The sequence below is a fragment of the Carlito syrichta genome, unplaced genomic scaffold (genome assembly GCF_000164805.1).
Source record: "Carlito syrichta isolate Samal-C Ts95f unplaced genomic scaffold, Tarsius_syrichta-2.0.1 Scaffold304700, whole genome shotgun sequence".
Classification (NCBI taxonomy): domain Eukaryota; kingdom Metazoa; phylum Chordata; class Mammalia; order Primates; family Tarsiidae; genus Carlito; species Carlito syrichta.
In genome coordinates, this window is record NW_007248796.1 from 349,170 (window position 1) to 371,343 (window position 22,174).

General features: G+C 37.2%; 1 protein-coding gene across 10 annotated transcripts in view; it reads right to left on the reverse strand.

Moving 5' to 3' along the window:
- The window catches only part of PAM (peptidylglycine alpha-amidating monooxygenase), a 167,500-nt gene extending 146,334 nt beyond the window's left edge, over positions 1–21,166 (reverse strand). For 8 of the 10 annotated variants that reach the window (XM_021713729.1, XM_008060684.2, XM_021713728.1 and 5 more), the window contains exons 1-2: positions 20,486–21,166; positions 19,448–19,568 (exon numbers count right to left, since the gene is read on the reverse strand). In XM_021713729.1, the coding sequence (XP_021569404.1) occupies positions 19,448–19,568; positions 20,486–20,598 (234 nt within the window). In that variant the 5' untranslated portion in view covers positions 20,599–21,166. The remainder of the gene's footprint in view (positions 1–19,447; positions 19,569–20,485) is intronic. The other 2 variants (XM_021713730.1, XM_021713731.1) reach the window with 2 other exon arrangements.
- Positions 21,167–22,174: the final 1,008 nt, after the last annotated feature.

Here is a 22,174-nt window from a genome sequence, read left to right on the forward strand (position 1 = left end):
CATGCTGTGTTGCTATAACACAATACCTAAGACTGGGTAATTTATCAGGAAAAGAGATTTATTTGGCTCACAATATTGGTGCTTGGAAGGTTCAAGATTGGGCAGCTGCATCTGGTAAGGGGCTCAGGTTGCTTCAACTCATGGCAGAAAGCAGAAGGGAAGTGGTCTCATGGAAAGAGACCACATGGTGAGAGAAGAAGCAAGAAAGAGAAACTGAGACGATCTTCTTCAACAACTCGTCCCCTGGGAACTAATCCATTCTCATTCACCCCTCATTCATGGGCAGGTATTAATCTGTTTATCAGGGATCTGCTCTCATGACCCAAACACCTCCCACTAGGCCCCACTTCCCAACAGTGCCACACTGAGAATCAATTTTCAACATTAGTTATGGTGGAGACAAACTATATCCAAACCATAATAACTACCAATAAATATAAATTCCTATCAAATATCTAGCAATGCCTACTAAGTACCAGGTGCTCTGCAAAGCACTAGGAATATAGCCCTATCTAGACAGGCAATCTTTATTACACCATATGTGTCATCAGTCACCTTGCTTTCCTACCTGAACCCAGAGCAGGAGAAATAACTAAGTATAGATTCAGGGAAGATCTATTAATCAACAAATATTCACTGAGTACCTTCTATGTACAAGACACAGTATAAAAGATATTGTGTGAACAATATCTTTTCTGCAGGACAGGTAGAAGCTGGCTTCTTTTAAATATTGATTGTGCCAGGTGCAGTAGCTCCTGCCTGTAATCCCAGCACTTTGGGCTGCCAAGATGGAAGGATCAATTGAGCCAAGGAGTTTGAGCCAGTCTGGGCAACATAGTGAGGGCCCATCTCTACAAGAAGTTTTAAAAATTAGCTGGGTGTGGTAGCATGCACCTGCAATCCAGCTACTTGGGAGACTGAGGCAGAAGCATCTCCTGAGCCTAGGAGGTCGAGGCTGCGGTAAGCCGTGATCATGCCACTGCACTCCACTTGGGTGACAGAGTGAGGCTCCAACTCAAAAAAATAAATGGATAAATAAATAAATATTGTGATGTTTGTTTGCTTGGTATGTGCATACAATGACAAATCCTTGCACAAAGATGAATATGAAGCAGTTATTGGTTTCAGAGATCCTTTACTGTGAGATACTTAAAACTAATCACCGGAAGTAGCAATACAATAGGCCTACAAGAGTGATACAAATTATTGCACTCAAATCAGATCAGTTTGAGGGAATCAGGTAGGTTCATAGGGATAGGAACACACATTCTGTAACAATATAGTAATTGGCGTTTAAATACTGAAAAATAAATGTAAAGGACAATGGCAACATAAGTTTATTTGATAAGAGCCTGAGAAGGAAAATGGTCTGGCTGACTGATATTTTTAAAAAGAAGAGTTGGAAAATTATTTCAACCTTGTAACACTTCAATGTTCTGGAAAAATTACTTTAAATATTATATATTCCTGAATAACTCTATTAATACTAATATATATGTTATACTATCTTTGGATTTTGCTAGAAGGTTTGAATTAATCTTGCAGAAAAGGCTCATTCTCAATAATTTTCAGAACTGACTTCTACAATTAAGAGACAAGATCATTCTTAATGTAATGAATGCCCTTCTTTATAACAACTGTAAACAGGACAGTGAAACACAGGTTTGCTAATCTCTATGCACTATAAGATCTTAACTATGAATAATATGTTCTGGAGGGTTTATTTTACAAATACAAGGAAACTATCTCAGAGTCATAGAGTATTTGTAAACGTTTTTGACAATTTACTTTTTGGATCTTGGGGAATACATGTTTGGGAAAGAGAAAAGTGGGGAAATAAATGCACACTGTCTTCCAATAAACTGGGAGTCTTCAAACAGCAGTAGACTTGAAAGCATTAAAACAGTGCTAGATTTGGCTTTTATTTGCTTCACTGGTGCTTCAAATCTCTCTGGCAATTGTAGAAGGTTTATAGGTCATCACAAACCAAAGTGAAAAGGGAATATTGTGGGCAGTAACTGTATGAAATACCTTATTTATTTCAATAGATGTCTGCCATAATTGATTGAAGGACTAGAAGTCCCCTTACACCCAACAACCCCGGGCTTCTAGACCCAAGCGTACTGATTATATAAATGAGAAGTCTAAGACAGAACGTTATTTACCTCTGGCAGAGTCAAAGAAATTATGTTGAGTAAGATAAATTTTTTGCTCCTGACTATAAGCTATGTAGGGCAGGATATTAATTTCCTTATCCTTAAGCACAGTTTTTTCCATTTTGTATTACAGAGTCGTTATGACAGCAGAGAAACAATGTAGAAACTATTTGTTAACTTTCTAAACTTGTTTGACCCCTCTACAGTCACCTCTTTAATGCTTGCATTTACTCAGGCTACCAATCTATCTTCTTTCTTACATCTAATAATGTCTGCCTTCGTCGTCTGAGTCAAGTAGATGAAACCATCACAGTAGAATATCTGTGAAATAATGCCCTAGCATTTATGAAAAATACATTAAGGAAATAAAATTAATATACTAATATGTCCAAAATGAGGAGGCTAAATGTTATAACTGACAACATAAATTGTAGAAATAGTGAGGTAAACAGAATTTGCATTTTCATAGCAAAGTGATCATTCAGTTGGAAGCAAATGATTTAACCATAATTAAGCACAGTTTACCACATTAAATAATTTTTATTCCCATAAATAAAAGGTTAAAATGTTTTAGTGGTATTTTTCTGCTTATATTTAATTTGATGTCAGTTTTTGTTAAGAATTTGTTGTCTTGCTTTGAATTCTATCTCAAAATAGCAATATTTAAAAATAATCAAATAGCTGGGCGGGCTGGCTACAGCCTGTAATCCCAGCACTTTGGGAGGATGAGGCGAGAAAACTGCCTGAGCCTCAGGGGTTCGAGACCAGCCTGGGCAACTTGTTGAGATCTCATCTCTACAATAAATCAAAAAATAAGCTGAGCATGGTAGCACACGCCTGTAGTTCCAGCTACTTGGAAGGCTGAGGTAGAAGGATCGCCTGAACCCAGTAGGTTGAGGCTGCAGTGGCCATGAGTGTGCCACTGCACTCCAGCCTGGACTCACTGAGTGAGATTCTAACTGAAAAAAATAAAAATAAAAAATCTTAAAAATCGAATAAAGCCTTTTCACTTATATGTGTATAAAGAATTACTAAATAAGGTTATTAAAGTGTTAACTGTTTGTGCATCTGAAATCTATGAAAAGAAATACTCCAATCTCTCAGAAACATCATTTGCCCTTTGTAAATGGATGTTGCCATGGCAAATGTTTTCATTTATTACTGGATTAGCTGAGGGTGGGAGTACGACACACTGTACAATAGAAATATACTTGCTATTTTTATACACCCTCCTCTTTAAAAGTGCTGTGAGTTTGTTAGATGGGGTGACTTTTGCCTGCTAAGACAGAGCTATATCCCTCTAATGTGTATACCAGATTTGTTCCTTTATACATGATTAAGGAGAATACATTATCTGTGAAAGGCAATCTGTGTCTTGAAAGAGTGTGTTCTGCACTTTTGCTTAAAGAATGCAACATTCATGTGGAATGGTTCCAAATGCTTTTTCTTGAATAGGGTTATTGAAACATTAATTCAGACTACATAAATCTGAAAATAAGTGAAACAAAGAGAATTTTTCTGGTGGCTAATAAGTGCAAAGAGAATCACTTTCCTTGCTAATGTGGAAAGATATGCATGGTTGCCTTCCACAAATATCTTTAGATCGACTATAATAGAAGAATAACCTCCTACAAATCTGGCTCTATTTGTTTCTAAACATGTACCAAATTTCCTAAATTCTTTAATTAATCAGGCTCTCTTAACAGCACTGTTGCAAAGCAGAGGAATAGGAATTAAAAATTTATCAATTAGAGGAACTATATGGAAAACCCCTCTAGAGATTTCTAAAACATTAGGGATTTATGTGGAAGGTAGAAGATACAGCTGCATCCTTTTTGTTGGCGATATTGTTTATTTCTTTATTAATTTTTAACAATTACAAAATAAATGAACTTTTTAATGATAAAATAATTTAGAAATATGCCCTCAAAATTAACTTTTATCCTCTCCATTGCTACCTCTCCAAGGGAAGGAATGTTTACAGCCTGCTGGGATTCTTTACAATTTCCTCCATACCCACCTAAAAAAATATATAACCAAACAGACACACATATACCAGGGATGCCAAACAATATATATACACATTTTAAGAGATGTTATATGTATACTACTTTTTGAAGTTGAATTTGAATCACGGTAGCAACATGTAGAATGATGTTCACTCAAAAGATGGCATTAATCAAACAAATGTTAGTGTCACCATGGGACAGGCAGGACAGTCAAAGAAAATGGTGGAAGCAGGATTGTCTTTCAAGGAGCACAAGACCACTTTGAAGTGGTATTTGAAATTTGAAAACACTGTGGAAGTACAAAGAAAACGGAGGCATGAGTACGCAACAGAACCTTCAACACGCCTAACAATTGCAAACATTCATGATAAGTTTGAGACGCAGGTACTGTGTGATGTGCACAAGGGAAGATCCAGGAGGCCTTGCACAGCAACAAGTCCTGTTGTAGTTTGCATTAATCAGAAGTGTCTGGATGCTGATGGTAACCACTTTGAGCACCTCTTGTAATTGCAGAAGTCAAATGTGACTTGGCAGTATATATTAAGTATTTTAATTTTAATACATTTTTTTTTCCTTTCTGAAAATGTGTATACTTTTTTTGGCACCCTCTGTATTAGGGATTCTTTTTGTTTTCATTTATTTTTATTAAGAGTCATTTGCACATGACTCTGCAGTTTATTTTTTCTCACTTAATATACAATGGCAACATTTCTAGGGCAAGAGATGTAACTTAACTCTGTCTTTCACTTCACGCCTAACATTCTGTAGAATGTTCTCCCACAATTTTAAGAATATGAGTATTTTTACTGTAGAGGATAACTGTAGATAACTTTCCTAAAAAGCTTGTGGCAGAGTATACCCTCCCACCAGCGATGTATGAGACTTTCCCATGTTGTCTCATCCCTGAAAGCTTTGTCTATCACAGTTCTTTTGAATTTTTGCCAAATTAATGAGCGAAAAAAATACGGAAACTTATCACAGGATCAATTTTTTTGTCATTTTGTCAATTTAGCATTCATATTCGTCACTTACTTTTCTTCTCGGCTGCCTGTCTTCTCAAGGATATCTTTGTGTATTTGGTATTTTAACCCTTCCACATCATATGTGTTTTTAATCTTTCTTAGTCTATCTTCAGTTAAATAATTATCAGCTTTAAAAGTTTGTATATGTATGTGTGTGTGTATGTTCAGATTTTTAAATATTTTCTTAGATCAATTTAAATATTAAATGTTTTCCAGAAAATCATTCATTTCCTCAAGATAATGAAATGTATTGATACAGCTGTATATAAGAGTGTTTAAAAATCCTTAAGAATGCATAATTTTTGGTATCTTAAAAATACTTAGACTTTCCATTAGTTTATCCATTGTAAAGGACATGTCAAAGAAATGGTTTTTTGTTTTCTATTTTTTTAACCAACTTATTATTTTTTTACCATTTATGTTTATGAATTCCTGTTTCATTGATTCTATTGTGTTTATCCTCAATTCAATTTATATTTACATTTTACTTTATTCTATTTCATTATAAAAAATTTAAGGTTATTAATTTTTCTCTGAATACTGCATCAGCTGGGTCTCATGATGTCTACTATCAAGTATTTTTCTTATTATTACTCTCAAAACAATCTAAAATTTCAGTTTTGATTTTGTCTTTGTTTCCGGGGTTGTGGAGAAAAATGATCTTTAATTTCTAAAGTAGCTAAGTTTTCCATGACATCTTTTCATGGTCTATTTCTAGTTTTACCAGATTATCATCAGCAGATGAGAGTATAAAAACTCTAACTACTGTAGTCAACTAAAATTTCTTAATGTCTAGCTATGTAATTTTTAAATAAATGTTCCATATATACTGAAAAATAATTTATATTCTCTTCTTAAAATATAAATTTTGTCTACATAAAGATAGAGGTATATATTAAATTATATTTACTACATATTAAATGCAGTCATACATCACTTAACAATGGGGATATATTCTGAGAAATAAATCCTTAGGAAATTTCATCAACATGTGACTATCATAGAGTGTACTTACAAACTGAGAAGATATAGTCTACCACATACCTTAGCTATATAATATAGCTATTGATCCTAGGCAACAAACCTGTACAGCCTTTTACTGTACTAAATACTGGAAACAACTGTAATATAATGGTAAGTAATTGTGTATCTAAACATATCTAGATATTTTAAAGGTACGGTAAAAAATGTGGTATATAAGATAAAAAATGATACACCTTCATAGGGGCATTTACCATAAGTGGAGCTTGCAGGACTGAAAGTTGAGTCAGTGAGTGAGTAGTGAGTGAATGTGAAGGCCTCAGACATTACTGCACACTACTGCAGACTTTATAACACTGTTCACTTATGCTATAATAACGTTATTAAAAAATTTTCTTTTCTCAACAATAAATTAAACTTAGCTTACTGTAAGCTTCTGAATTTGTTAATGTTTTGACTGTTTATAATAATATTGAGCTTAAAAATACATTGTATGGTGGAAAAACAATATTATCTTTCTTTCTTTTTTTTTTGTGAGTTGGAGTCTTACTCTGTCGCCCAGACTGGAGTGCAGTGGCCGCTCCGGGCCACCGCAGCCTCGACCTGCTGGGCTCCGGCGATCTTTCCGCCTCAGCCTTCCAAGTAGCTGGAACTACAGGTGCGTGCTACCACACCCAGCTAATTTTTCATTTATTGTAGAGATGAGGTCTCGCCAAGTTGCCCAGGTGGGTCTTGAACCCAAGGGCTCAGTCAATCCACTCACCTCAGCCTCCCAAGGCGCGGGATTACAGGCTGAGCCACCGAGCCTGGCTTTATCTTTCTTTATATCTTTTTCTGTATTTTTTCTATTTAAAAAATTACTTATTTTTTAAAGCTTTTTGTTGAAAACTAAGATAAAAACACACACATTAGCCTAGGCTTGCACAGGGTCAGTATGGTCAATGTCATTGTCTTCGCCTCCACACCGTGTTGCACTTGAAGGTCTTCAAGGTCAATAACATATACAGAGCAGTCATGTCTTATGATAACAATGCTTTCTTCTAGAATACCTCCTGAAGGACCTGCTTGAGGCTTTTTAAAGTTATCTTTTAAAAAAATAAGTATAAGGAATATACTCTAAAAGAGCAATTAAAAGCATAGTAAATACACAAACCAGTAACATAGTCATTTATTATATTTATCAAGTATTATGTACTGTACCTAATTATATGTGCAATACTTTTATACAATTGGTAGTGTGGTAGGTTTGTTAATACCAGCATCACCACAAACATGTGTTATGATGTTACAAAGGTTACATCACTAAGAGATAGAAATTGTTCAGCTCCATTATCATCATCAGTCCGTCATTAACTGAAACATTGTCATGATGCACCTGACTGCATATACAAAATTAGTCTGCTGATTAAAATATTCAAGTGCTTTATACTTACCTTTTGAGATCTATTTGAAACACCAAATATCCCTCAATTGTTTTTTTTTTTGTTTATTTGTTTGCTGAGTCAGGGTCTCTGTTGCCCAGGAAAGAGTGTACTGGTACAATGACGGCTTACCATGGCCTCTACCTTTTGGGCTAAGGTGATCCTTCCACCTCAGCTTCTCGAGTAGCTAGGAATACAGGCACTCACCACCATGCCCAGCTAAGTTTTTTTTAGTTACTTTTTGTAGAGATTAAGTCTTGCTATATTACCCAGGCTGGTCTCAATCTCCTGGGCTCAAGCATCCTCCTGCCTTGGCCTCCCAAAGTGCTGGGATTACAGGTGTGAGCCATCGCACCCTGTCTATCATTGTATTTTAATCAACCTCACTTTGAAATTTAATTTATGTCTAACAGAAATTGCTTTTTATGCCTACAGTGTCACTCTTAGCATATTATACCTTTAAAAATTACTAAGTTATTTTAAAGACAAAATTATAAAAGTTCATGTTCTGATTACTTCATTTGCACTACTTCCAGAATCTTGCCTTTATAGGAATTCTAATTTTTGTTTCCAAATTTCTCTTCTTACCTTTTGAACTACATTCTTCAAATCCCACTGCCTCCATAAAGATTTTCCTAATAAAGCAAGAGAGAAATGTAGATTCTAATCTGCTTCTATAACATTCTCTAGAAAATCATTATTGCAGTCCTGACTAAAGTATTGTTGCAATTACTCTCTTCATGCTCAAGTTGATCTTCTGTAATTCTTTATTTAAAGTATTCTAAGGTATTTATCACATAGGGCCTTGCATTAGCTACTTGATAACATGTCTTAACTTAAGCACTGTAACAAACTTCAAGGAAGAAGTATAATAACTAAATTTACTGAACATTTACTGGGCTTTAAACATATTAATTTGCTTAACTGCAATCCCAACAGATAGGAACTATCATTATCTCCCTTTTATAGATGAGAAAACTGAAGCACATTAAAATTTAAGTGTCTTGCCTAAAATCTTACAGCCAGTAAGTGGCAGTAGTGGAATTCTGATTTGTTAGTACCTACAATGAAAGACAAAGATGACCTCCCTGACTAAACTCTAGTCCAGTTGCTCTGAGCCCTCTTCTCAACTATGCCTTAACTTTGGCCAAAAAGACTTGAACACACACTAACTTAGTTTCTAACAGCTCAGCACTACATCCCTAAGATGACTCAAGTCCCTCTCTTAAAGTGCTTACTTGAGAAAACGCCAGGCTGCAAAAAAAAAAAAAACAAAACAAAACTGTTTGTTCCAGTCAACACCTAAGAGCAGGGTCCCTGTCTCCTAGTATCTAGTACAGGATAAAATCATAGCTTTGAAAATTTGCAAACACAGCTGGCCTAATCACATTTATACCAACTAACCCTTTGTAATTTTTTACTTCCCTGACTCTACTGAGCTTCCACTTGCCTTCCTTCCTATTCCCTAATTCTCTCTTTAAAATGTCCCATTGCTTCTGTAGAAATTGAGGTTGAGTTCAGTTCACACTGAACTCTCTTAATCTGTCCTTACACTTTACTCATTTTCAGCTTTGTTTATCTTTGACATGACATACAACACAGAAATGAAGGATGAGAGACACAGAATTGGGAAAAGTGAGGAGGAGAAATGAAAGCCTTTGGAGGTCACTAGAAAGTCTTGCGCTTTAAACGTAAGTGGTGCAGGAAATTCGAAGGGTATGAGTAGAAAGATAATGCGCTCTGACTTCTGTTTTAATAGAATCCCTGCGGATCACAGACTCCAGGGGTGCATGGGCACATGGCAGACCATTTAGTAGGGCTACTTAACAATCCAGGAAGGAGAGTGCTTGGACCACAGTGAAAAAGGGCTGGATTCTGAATATATCTGGAAGGTATATTGAACAGAATTGCTAGCATATTGTTTATGGGCTATGAGAGAAAGAGGCATCCATAAAGACTTCAGTGTATTTAGCCTAGAGGAACTGTAACACAGGAATTGCCATTTACTAAGATGGAGAAGTTTGAAATACAATTTCCCAAATAAGAGAACTCTTGTATATGATCATTTACTCATGAAAACTGAATAGGTAACTAAGGAATAAAGATCAAAGCGCTATTAACCTTGCATTGGTATTTTTATTCTTTATGTTCTATAAGTCAGAAGACACAGGTCATGAGATGTCAAAGGTTAAATCCATTTATTAGTCTAAATGACATATACAATTGTTTCCATCAAGGATCAGGAAACTATAGCCGTGGGCCTGCAGCCTCTTTTAGTAAATATAGTTTTTTATAGAAACAACCAAGCCACTCATTTACACATTATCTATAGCTGCTTTCAAACTACAAAAGTTGAAACAGAGAGCGTATGGCTCACAAGCTGAAAATATTTACTATTTTATAGTTTCAGAAAGAATTTGCTAATCTCTGGTTTAGATTTAGACTGGAGCAATAAAGAATTGTGTTAAAATAAGCTAAACAGGTTGAGCTTATATTCTTTATAATCTATGTATAATAAAAAATAGATGCGTGTGTGCACACATGCCTGCACATATAAAAAGATATATTACATTCTCTGGGACACACATAGACTATTAACAGATTGGCAGCACAGAATTATGAAAGAAGTATGGAGCCGGGCTCGGTGGCTCAGCCTGTAATCCTGTGCCTTTGGGAGGCTGAGGTGAGTGGATTGCCTGAGCCGGTGGGTTCGAGACCCGCCTGGGCAGGCGAGACCTCATCTCTACAATAAATAAAAAAATCAGCCGGGCGTGGTAGCACACGCCTGTAGTTCCAGCTACATGGAAGGCTGAGGCGGAAGGATCGCCGGAGCCCAGCAGGTCAAGGCTGCGGTGGCCGGGAGCGGCCACTGCACTCCAGTCTGGGCAACAGAGTGAGACTCCAACTCAAAAACAAAAAATGAAAGAAGTATGGGTCTCATAGTCAATAAATTCTGTATTTAAATCCTTGTTCTCTTATTGATTGGTTATTTGGTAAGGGATAGGCTAGTAATCTCCCCAGGTCTTGATTTCTCATATCAAAAGTGGGACTAATAATACCTTGAACACAGAGTTTTTTGTTTTTGTTTCTGTTTTTGAGTTGGAGTCTCACTGTCACCCAGACTGGAGTGCGTGGCCGCTCCCAGCCACCCAACACAGAGTTTTTATGAGAATTAGTGAGACAATGCATGCAAAATGCCCAATATAATAGTGTTGCATAATAAGCACTCAATAAATGTGTTCTCCTTTAAAAAATGTATTAGGATAAACAACATAAAACAAAAAGGACTCAATTTTATTAAGAAAATATGATCTTAAGAGAGTATCTTATACTGTAACCTTCTAATAGACTCTTAAGTATCATGTTAATTCAAAAATATCCAAAATCTATTAAAAATAAATGATTTCTCTGTTTCTCATTTTTAATAAGGAAAGAAACAATGGTCAATGTATACTCATATTTGCAGTTCTGGACCCAGATATGTGACACATTTATATTATTTTCACAAAGGAAAACATTAATAGTTCAATCATAACTTCCTTTAAGTAGAGATTAAATAGGTTTTGATAAAAAGAGAAAGCATTATAATTTAAACTTGAACAATTGGCAATGAACTACATGTGACTTCAATTTGTTTACTAGAGCCGTTTAACATTTTTGTCATCTACCTAGTTCATATAAATGAGATTTCCTGATGAAGCAAAGTGTGAATATATAAAGAAATATAATTTGAGAATTTGACATGTATTGTCTTAAAAACACCAATCCTGAGCTTTCAAAATAGAAAAGGAAAAAAAGATTAATGTGTGGCAGCTAAATAAACAAAACAAAGATGGGGTAGCCATTCTTTCTTAAAAACACTGAATTTTCTTTGCTATTAGCTTCTCCATTGATGAAATGGAGATAATATTACTTTCTCATTTCTACAGGGGTAGGTATAGCATTTTAACTTATTTTGTTGCTTTTTCCAAATCTTGGAATTTTATATACATTGCCTAAGTCTTTCTAAATAAAAAGTAAATGCTAGTCCAGAATTAGGATGTCTCAAGTTTCATCTTTCAATAGCAAGATCACCATGCTCCTTTTATTTTTTGTGAAGGGAGAAAAAAGTAAGAATAGAAGAAAAAGAAACACTAAAAACCATGACTCACATTCATTTTAAGACAATGACTCAAAGCACTCCATCTTTTTCCAAAAGTCTATTCTTTCAAGAGGCCAGCCACTGGAGCCACTGCTTCTGGCTCTCACACCCATGGCAGTTGTCCCTCATGTATCACTGAACACTTCCTCACCAAGCCCCAGTGTGGCCTCATATTTCTTAACACCTTCCAGTCAGCTCTTCTCAGTCAAATAAATTTGGTTCAAAAAGCAACCCTTTGCAGGCACAGTGTGTCTCACGCTTGTAATCCTAGTAAGGTCAACACGGGAAGATTGCTTGAGCCCAGGAGTTCGAGACTAGCCTGGGCAACATGCTTTACAAAATAAATTAAAAAAATTAGCCATGTGTGTGGCATGCACTTGTAATCCCAGCTACTCAGGAGGCTGAGGTGGAAAATCACCTGAGCCCAGGAGGTAGCGGCTGCGGTGAGCCATGACTGTGCCGTTGCACTCCAGCCTGGGCAACAGAGTGAGAACCAGACTCAAAAAAGAAAAACCAACCTTCCTTTGCCATGTCTGTTCTAGTGTTCAGAGTCAGTGAGATGAGGGTGAGGTGAGCCGTGGTGGACAGGTCACAGGACTAGGGAAGGTAGAGTGGAGCACAGAAGTGGAAATCCATGGGCTCGTGAGGTTGAGTGGGGATCTTACTTAGGCCTTTCCCAGTAATCACACAGCTGCTTCAGGAAAAGCATGGATCCCTTCTCCCCAAGTGAATTTAACAGACAGTGAACCAGCTGGTGCCCCAAAGGCTGCTGGTGCCCACAGATCAATTTTCTTCCCTTTTGCAGTGAGGCTTAAGCTGAAAGCAAAGCAGGCCTGGGAGGGGAAATGGAGAAATGAGAGTGTGGGGTATCTCCCTTTCTTTTTATTCTCATACCCAAAAGAAAACTTGGAATTTTAGTTTCAAACGAATGCAAAAATTATTATGTACAAACAACTAGAGCGAAGGAGAAAAGGATATCACTAAAGTAGTAAAAACGATTCCAGTACAGTCTCATTTTGCTGCAGTCTTTGTTAATTTTGTCCTATGTTTAGTATATACTGGGGATGTACAGGTCTTTTTTTTTAATAATAATGGAATTTAAAAATATATAGATTTAACATATTGTAATCGCCTTAAAACTAGCCAGTCACACTTCTAAGTGACTTTACATGAAGAAGTCTAATTTAGTCAGCATTCTGAATTTAAGAAAAGCAATTCTGCATTTAACTTGTATATGGCCTCTAATAAAACAGATATTCTGAGCATTTGCTACTTATAAATAACGTTAAAATTACAGCTTGATATTTTTAAATTAATTCCTTAAAGGGGTGCAGAAAGAAAAGCCCATGAAAGCTGGGTTTTTTACTACAGAGTATTTTTGCATTGTGGTGGCAAGGGGAATCCCTTCTGCTGTTAGAAAATGAGGAATTTAAAGTATGTCAGTAAACATTTTCTAATGATTGCTCATTTGAGAAAAAAGCAAAGAGAAATGTGGTGGGAAGCTTTCAAGAAAATTCTGTAGGAGTATTTTGTTCACTCCGATTTTATTTCAGTGACTTCATTATTTCATCATTACTTAAAAATAAGTTATAACTAAGATTCTAATTTCAGTTTTCAACCTGTTGCTTTGGGGTATCTGATGTGATCTTTATATCTGAATTGTTCTGTTTCCTGGCAATAGATATTTGTGCACAGATACACAAGGGAAGGCTGCTTTCTGGTTTCAAAGCATAATCTGTGGCTCTTCAAAAGACAAATATTGAATAAGATAAGAATTCGCAAGAAGTTCACAAATGGAAAAGTGTATTCTTCTGTAATTCTCAAACTATTCCCAAAATAAGGGAGGAAAATAATTACACTAATGATAGCCCAACACATCTTAATTGAAAGAAACTCAATTAATAGAAGGCTTCAAGATATTAGGCTTAAATAAAAAAATTAAATTTTGCAAAATTAGTTTGCAAACTAGTTTGCAAAATTAGTTTGCAAACTAGTTTGCATTTGTAAGCAAAAATGCAGAGGACCAAAGCTGAAAAAATAGCAAAGAAATAGAATGCTATATAAACCTAGGATTTGAAAGAACTTACATTAGATGAAAGTGATTTTTTAAATAAGGTCAATTATAAAGTCCCCAGGAAAACAAATGCTGAAAAAACAGACAGATTTCAAAATAATATAAATACATATATGTGGTTTCATACTGATGAAATTTATTTTGATAACTTCTCTTCCAACCAGTATAAAAGATATATAAGAAATTTGAGGCCGAATGTGGTGACCCACACCTGTAATCATAGCCTTTTGGGAGGCCAAGGTGGGAAGATAGCATGAGTCCAGGAGTTCAAGATCAGCCTGGGCAACACATTGTGATCTGTCTCTACAAAAAATGAGATATTAGCTGGGTTTGGTGGCACATGCCTGTAGTCCCAGCTATTCAGGAGGCTGAGGCTGAAGGATCACCTGAGCCTAGGAGGTTGAGGCTGCGGTGAGCTGAGATTGTGTCACTGTACTCCAGTCTGGGTGACAGAGTGAGACTCTGACTCAAAAGAAAAAAAAAAACTTGAGAAAAACATATTCATTCTCAGTGTTCCTTTATTCTCTTATTATAGGGCCATTTTTTGGCCTTATTTGATTATTTTATTTTGTTATGTTAATTGCATCAGTGTGTATTTTTGTATGTATCTAATTAGAACACATATTTATTGCAGTATAGATGGAAAATACAGTTCATATCTGATACTGTCTGTAAGCCACACAGATTCACTCGTGTATTCATTACGTGTTAAATGATCAAGTATTAAGTCCTTTTAAATGCATACATTTTAGTAGATTATTGTAAAAATGTTTAAGAGAGTTTTTCACTTTTTTTTTTTTTTTGAGTTGGAGTCTCACTCTGTCGCCCAGACTGGAGTGCAGTGGCCGCTCCCAGCCACCGCAGCCTCGCCTCCTGGGCTCCGGCGATCCTTCCGCCTCAGCCTTCCAAGTAGCCGGAATTACAAGCATGCGCTACCACGCCTGGCTGATTTTTTGATTTATTGTAGAGATGAGGTCTCGCCTGCCCAGGCGGGTCTCGAACCCGCGGGCTCAGACAATCCACTCACCTCAGCCTCCCAAAGACGTGGGATTACAGGCTGCGCCACCGAGCTCGGCTTTTTTTCACTTTTAACAACCATTTATTTACCTATTTTTAATGAAAATAGCTACTTAAAAATAAGCACACTGAAAGATGTACTTTCTGACTTACTTTATCTAGGTGTCTCTTGCCTACATTTGTGCTTTCTATTCTTCTTCATTTGGCTAACCTTCCTTTCCTTCACAATGATTGCAATGTCCTACCTTCTCTATGAAGTCATTACTGAAAGTAAAAGGGTTACCATTTCTTTCTCATCTTAAGACTCGTTCACATTTCACTTATACACATAACAGCAACAATACTAGTGTACATTTTCCCAGACCTTACCATGTGCTAGACAACTGACCATTATCTTACTCGGTCCTCAGAACAACTCTGGGTAGGTAAACTGTTACTATCCTTTCTACAAATGAAGAAACAGGACTAGCTGTTTAAGAAACAGACTTGAGCTGACACTGTAAGAGCTTAGACAAGAATGCTGTCAGCCTAGCCCTAAAACCCTATGTTTTCACCCCTAGATTTGAGTTGTTAGATTTAGACAATAAACTTTATGCGAAATCATTGTAATTACGCCTTTATTTTAAACCACACACCCATGGGAGAGTGAACATGTAAAACTGATGATACCACCTTACTCTGACCATAAATTGACAGTTTATCAAATTGTTTTGTTTGTTGATATGAGAGTTGGTGACAGCAAAAGTCCACAGAATCTCCCTGAGAAAGGGAATCAAATAAGAAAGAAAAAGTGCTAAAAGAGAGGTCTCGAGATATCACCACTTTGTGCCTATGCTTGATTTGAAACCCATGTCATCAGACATCAGAACCTTACTTTATCTCCACCCTAAGCCATTTAAAACCTGCCTACCCTACTCTTCAATATTACCAAAGGCTGGGAAAAAACCAAACTGATTAGCAGAAAATGTGTTTAAAAAAAAAAGGAAATGGAAATTATTTTCAGATTTTTCAAGTCAGAGAAGAGACAGGGTGAACTCATTTGGATTATAAAACTGGTATTTCAATAAGCAATAAACCACCTTTTTGACTCACTGGATCTAGTTTAACAGGCGTAGCTTAACAAGAATAATGTTTAATTGCTGCTCTGAAGTCTTGTAGTATGGCAGAGGGGACGTCAACTCAGAAACCTGATATGTTCGAATATTCTTTGATAAGTCACTAGTCTAAGCTTGTATTCCATCTGTAAAATCAGTTAGTTGTACTACCTGTGTTATGTCAAAGTTTCTCTCTACATCTACTCAACATTTACTTGTTTCTCTGTCCAAGTCCACTAACAATTTCAAGTTTCCCAAGGAAAGGAATTGTACTATATTTATTCATGGAGCATTAATTATTGTCAAGACTTAAGATGCACTTTATAAAAATATTTGTTGAATGAACGCATTTTTATAATCAACATGGTCTGCTTCAATGACCAACTCAAGTTCTTGCTCCTCTGGCCCTTCTTTCTTTAAATTTTGTAGTTTTTTTTTTTTATTCTCTGCCATTTAACTCCTCAATGTCTTCCCTTGTTTTTACATTTTTCTTACTTCTTTTTTTCTTATATGATTTTTAAAATGTTCTGTGTTCATATTCTGGTTATGCCTGAATTTTTCCCTTTTATTTTTATTTTTGATCATTCTATTTTTTTGGACTTGGATTTCTTTAGTTGGTTTGTTTTTGTTTTTGTCTGGTCAACTTTTCTTATTTCTCTTCCACCTTCTGTTTTTTGTAATACTTTTTCATGTTTTCTTTCTTGTTTTTTAATTTCCTTTTCTCCTAAGTACTTGTGGTAACTTTAGTTTTATCTTCATTTTAAGAAAAGAATACTTTCTTCACCAAAAGAATTCATGGTATCACCAAGAATTAAGTTAAGCATTAAGTTAAGGAGGAAAGAGGTTCTCAGGCTCTGGATCCACTTCTTCCTGGGTATATTCAATAGAGAGTCTGGCATTTCTCACAAACGTTTATGAGGTATATAATCCACATGTCAGCAGGACAAAGTCAAGTACCCAAGGCATATAGTCAATAGAGAGTGATAGAAAAATGTTGAAAAAATTCTCAACAACCAATTCTGAGCTGACCAGGCAGAACAACTGAATCATTTACCCAGTTAGGTAGTTTCAGTTGCAAGTAAGACAAAACCCAACTCGAGCTGGTTCAGACAAGAAAGGCTGACATAACTGAAAGCTCTGTAAGTAGTGACATTACCAAGAACCTACATTCTTTCACTTTTTCTGCATTGCCTTTTATGGTATCAGGCACGGCTCCCTTATGAACTCAGCAGATCCCGGCTCTACAAGCCTATTGCTCACATGCAACAGAAAAATGCATTCTCAGCAAAAGTACTCAGATTTGACTAATCTAGGTCATACAACTTCTTCTGAACCATCATTGTGGAAAGGGAGATGGGATGCAGTTAATAGCCAATCCTAGTCCATGTGCTCCACCTCTGGAGATCAGGTAAATAGCTCCTAGGAATCACATAATCTCAGAGAAGCAGCAGGAAGGCAACCAGCAAATGTCCACTGCATGAGGCAAAGGCGAATAGAGAGTGCAAAATGAAAAGCAGTGATTTAAATAATATGTTCTTTTTTCTGTGGAGTTATTATGATAGCTACAGGATTATAAAAATGAGTAAATCCATTTTATTTTATAAAAAATGCAGCTCCTCTACATTCCTTTATAATCAATTTCTCTGGGAACTGTTTCTGAGATTATTGACCCCAATACAATTGCCCATTTTTATTACTGCTAAATAATTTAAATGGTATTATTTTTTAATAATGAGAAGAAAAAATAATAATGAATCACAGCAAACAACTATTTGATAAAATGATGATATTCTTGTGGGAATAAAGTGCTTTAAAAACCAATTAGTGGATATTTGAAAATAAATTATATAAAGTTAGTTCAAGCAAATACAGAGGGGGAAAAACATCACTTTTATAAGTAAGAAGAAGCCGGGTGCAGTGGCTCAAGCCTGTAATCCTAGCACTGTGGGAGGCCGAGGCAACAGGATTGCCTGAGTCCAGGGGTTCGAGACCAGCCTGGACAACTTGGTGAAACCTTGTCTCTATAGTAAATTTGAAAAAAAAAAATTAGCTGGGCGTGGTGGTGTGTACCTGTAGTTCCAGCTACTTGGAAGGCTGAGGCGGAAGGATCACCGGATCCCAGCAGGTCGAGGCTGTGGTGGCTGTGAGCGTGCCACTGTACTCCAGCGTGGGTGACAGAGTGAGACTCCAACTCAAAAAAAAAAAAAAAGTAAGAAGAGGCACACTTCACAAGTGTACAACTGTTACTCTTCTCTTCTAGTCTCAATACCATTACACCTCTTTTGGCTAAATGTTTAATAAGGAGCTTATGAAATTAAAAACCAGAACAGTGACAACTGAATGCACAGAAGTCATCTGCATGGTCATCTGGGGATGGGGAGGGGGTGGGAGTCATTTTTACAGTGGTAAAGTGGTTACTGATGGATAATCAGATCATACACAGGTCTTCAAATGAATGAATGAATGTCAATCTGTAGGCCCTGAAAAAAAAGACCCATATGTATTTTCTAGAGCTTCTGGATGTCAATTTCAAAGGGAATTCTCCCCAATCAGTAGAATAGAAATACTTCTATTTCCCCAGTACAGAAGAAGAAGAAGGAGGAGAAGGAGAAGGAGAAGGAGAAGAGAGAAGAGAGAAGAGATAGGAGAGGAGAGAGAGAAGAAAAATAGAATGTTATCTGCAACAATGAGTCATCAGCCACTGCAGCTCTACAACATCCAGGTCTTTCCCTGTCTTTGCAGCCCTTCAAAAGGAGAGGACTATCTTTTAATGACACACATAAATTCCCGCACTGCCTGGCTGCAAAGCATAATTAATGCTGGCCTTTTTATACTTAATGAAACACCTTACACTCGTGACAGCAGTGAGTTTGAGCTTCTTGTATACACCCCAAACAGGGGAAGCCCCAGCAACTCAAAATGCTCTCAGAAGCCCTGGCTATTCAAAATGCTCTATAAATCACATTTGTTTGAACTCTGCAATTATTTTTTCAAAATATATCTCTTCTAATAAGCAAGACAAGTTAAAGAAAACTCACAATCAGCCACCTGTATGAACAGTTTTCTTAACTTTTAAAACTGTGGAATGTTTTGTTTTTCAAATTCTTGGCAGTAAACACATGTTATTTCTCAACTTGTGGCTGGGATAGAAGGGTATTTAAACAAGGTAACCTCTTAGATACAGCTGTTCAATGTCACTTCCCTTTATTAGAATAATATATGTTAGTGCATACTTTCATACTGCATTACAGAGGCTATTACTCCATAGAGAATCTCAAAATGTAAATTTCCAAGGTTTAATTTCAAGCCACAAATACGAGTAAAATTTTGAGAAATGAAATTTAACTGAAACATGTATCTTGAAGGGTTTACTTCTCTTTATAAGATTCAATTATCCCAGCCCTAACAGAAGAGTTTTGAAAGTAATTGCCGACTTTTAAGGAAGTTACTATAGCTATAAATGCAATTTCCTTGCTTGGGTTATGGATTGTACATAGAACAAGCGAATAATGAAATATAGAATTCCTCTCACCTGTTTTGGTGTAACCCCAGGCATGCGAATATCCAGTGCAAAATCTGATGAATCAATAGGAATTACTGGTCTGGTGGTACCAAGACATTCATTGGAAAGTGATCTGGTAGTTTCCTTAAACCTTAAAAAAGAATATCATTTCAAGATTCCTGAACATAATGAAATCTAAACTCCTCATGAGAAGGTGGGGGGGGGGATTCAATGACCTTAGTTAAAGATGATGGATTTAAACCCAGTAAAAACTCGGAAGATGCGATGACTACATAATATTCTTAGACATATTCAGAATTGCATACCAATTTTTATAAGCAAAATATAATCAACACAATCAAGCAGGCTACATTTAAAAGTCTATTCATAAAAACGTCTCAATATATATATTTGTTTATAGTTAATGAAGATACAGGATTAATCCATTAGAAATTATCACAGGCATGCCAATTTTTTTAATGGCAGAAATAGTAACCATAACCCAGTAAAAATTTTTGTAACTATTTTGAGTGACCAGTATTACTGGTCAGGAACACACACACACACACACACAAAACATAATCTTGCTAGGAGGCAGAATTGTAGGAGGAGGAAATAAATAAACGACTGTGCATAAATATTTAATATGGTAATTATGAGGCGTGTGTATACAGCTCAGTGTTTCTTTGTGAGCGATTACAGCCCATGATCTGCTTCTCCCTACCGCCGATCTACCTTGATATGTTATTCTTCGAGCTGTTATGAACAAGAAGGCATTCACGTCTCAGCGACTATATCGTAGTTTCTGAAACACCTCCCCAAGAGGGAGTGATTAGTATTGGAAATCACAACTTCTAATTGGAGTTTTGAAAGCCAGGACGGCTTGGCTACAACACAGTGGGCTTTTTCCGCAAGGGGGACTTCATAAACAAGTTCCAGTACTCAAATCCCAAATCGTTTCAGCAAAGAAAATTAACCTGGCACCATGTGCCAACACTCGGGGTCCTAAAAGTGATTACACCTCTAAAAGAGCATGCAGGGAAACCCGCCCAAACAACAAACACCCACCTCTTAAAGACAGAAAGTGGGCTCCTGAAACCCAAACAGCTGCTGGGAAACACGAGGAGGAGGAGGAGCAGCAGCAGCAGCAGCAGCAGCAGGCTGCGGACGCGGCCAGCCATGTCCACGCGGCTCCGGCCCCGCCGGGAAGGACCGGGCAGCGCGCGCGGGGCTGGGGCCGGCGGTCGGGCAGCGGCGCCGCCAGCGGCCGCTACTTCATGGCCGGGGCGCGGCGGGCGTCCGGCGGCGGCCACACACCATCTGTCGGCGAGGGCGGAGAGCTGGCCCGGGAGCGGGGTCCCGATCACGAGCCGCAGGCGGGAGCCCGGGGGAAGGCGGTACGCGGGTCCGGCCCGCGGGCGGCAGCTTTCCTCCCTCCAGCACGGCTGGCTGGCCCGGGCGCGGGGGGCTAGACGCGCGAGTCCCTTATCGCTCCCGAGTGACAGAGACTGCGAGGGCTATCACACAGACTCGCGTCAGTCATCATTCAGAACCTGCAAAAATAGAAGCAGATCGTGGATGACTAACACATTACAGCATTTGTCCTCAGCAAATCCCAGTTGAGGTTCTTTAGTACATGAGGAGTTGCACAAGCTTGCGCCCAAGCCTGGGGAAAATGCTGGTGTGTGGCCCTGCCTCCCCCAAGACCAGCCCCCAAGATTTCACAAGCCCCCATAGCACAGCCCTTGTCCAGCCTTTTCACTTGCTTTTCCTCCCTCACAGCCACTCCTGGTTTGTTGTTGTTGTTGTTGTTGTTTTTCCTCCCTACTCCTTCCCTTCTTTAGCCCTCCTATCCACCTCACTCTCCGGATTTCTTACTTCCTCTGGCACTCCCTTCTCTCACCGAAAATGCACTTAATACCTCTGCCGAATGTAAACAAAGTTATCCACACAAATGACAGGCTAAGGCACAAGGAAAAAAGAGACGGTGAGAGACTAAGACAAAGCACTTGGATACAACCATAATCAGAAAAAGACTGAGAACAAAGGCATGTTTATATATACGCATCACAGAGCTACAGATCTAAGAAGAAAGATACCCCCTGCCAAGAACTCCCAAGGATCCTCACAAAAGTAATTGTCGAAGTTGTCAGAATTATTTTAAAACAAACCAATACGCTACAGCTAACATGACATACAAAACGTAAATGTCCGTCTTAAAATCTTGCATCTAATATGCAAAATAATAGTTTTGTACTTACAAGGTATGGCTCACAAGAGCTATTCTTTCCTAAATAAAGTTTGGAGATTTACGACACAATGAGAAACCATAGGAGAATCTCAACTGTCCCCCAAATGAATTTCATCTACAAAGGTTATGATCAAGAACTTCACATTAATATAAATGAGAGGCCATGCAGAACAAGCGTAACATTTCAACATTTTATGAAGAGAACTCAACTAAGCTAAATTTGAAAATATTCATGTTTTGACTTCACTGATGTTCTGAACATATACGTTTCTGCATCATGTCTGCAAATCTTAGTCAGAAGGCATTAATTAAAATGCATAATTCACAATATAAAAATACTGTACTACCAAACAAAAAGATTTCTTAATGCTTTATTTTAATCAGTAATTATACACGTAGTTCAAAGAATCTCAAATAAATCTAATGGGTGAATGCTTAACAGAAAAAAGCAAAAATCAGTAAAATCATATAGAAATGTTCCATAGTAATACATTAGCTTCTAAATT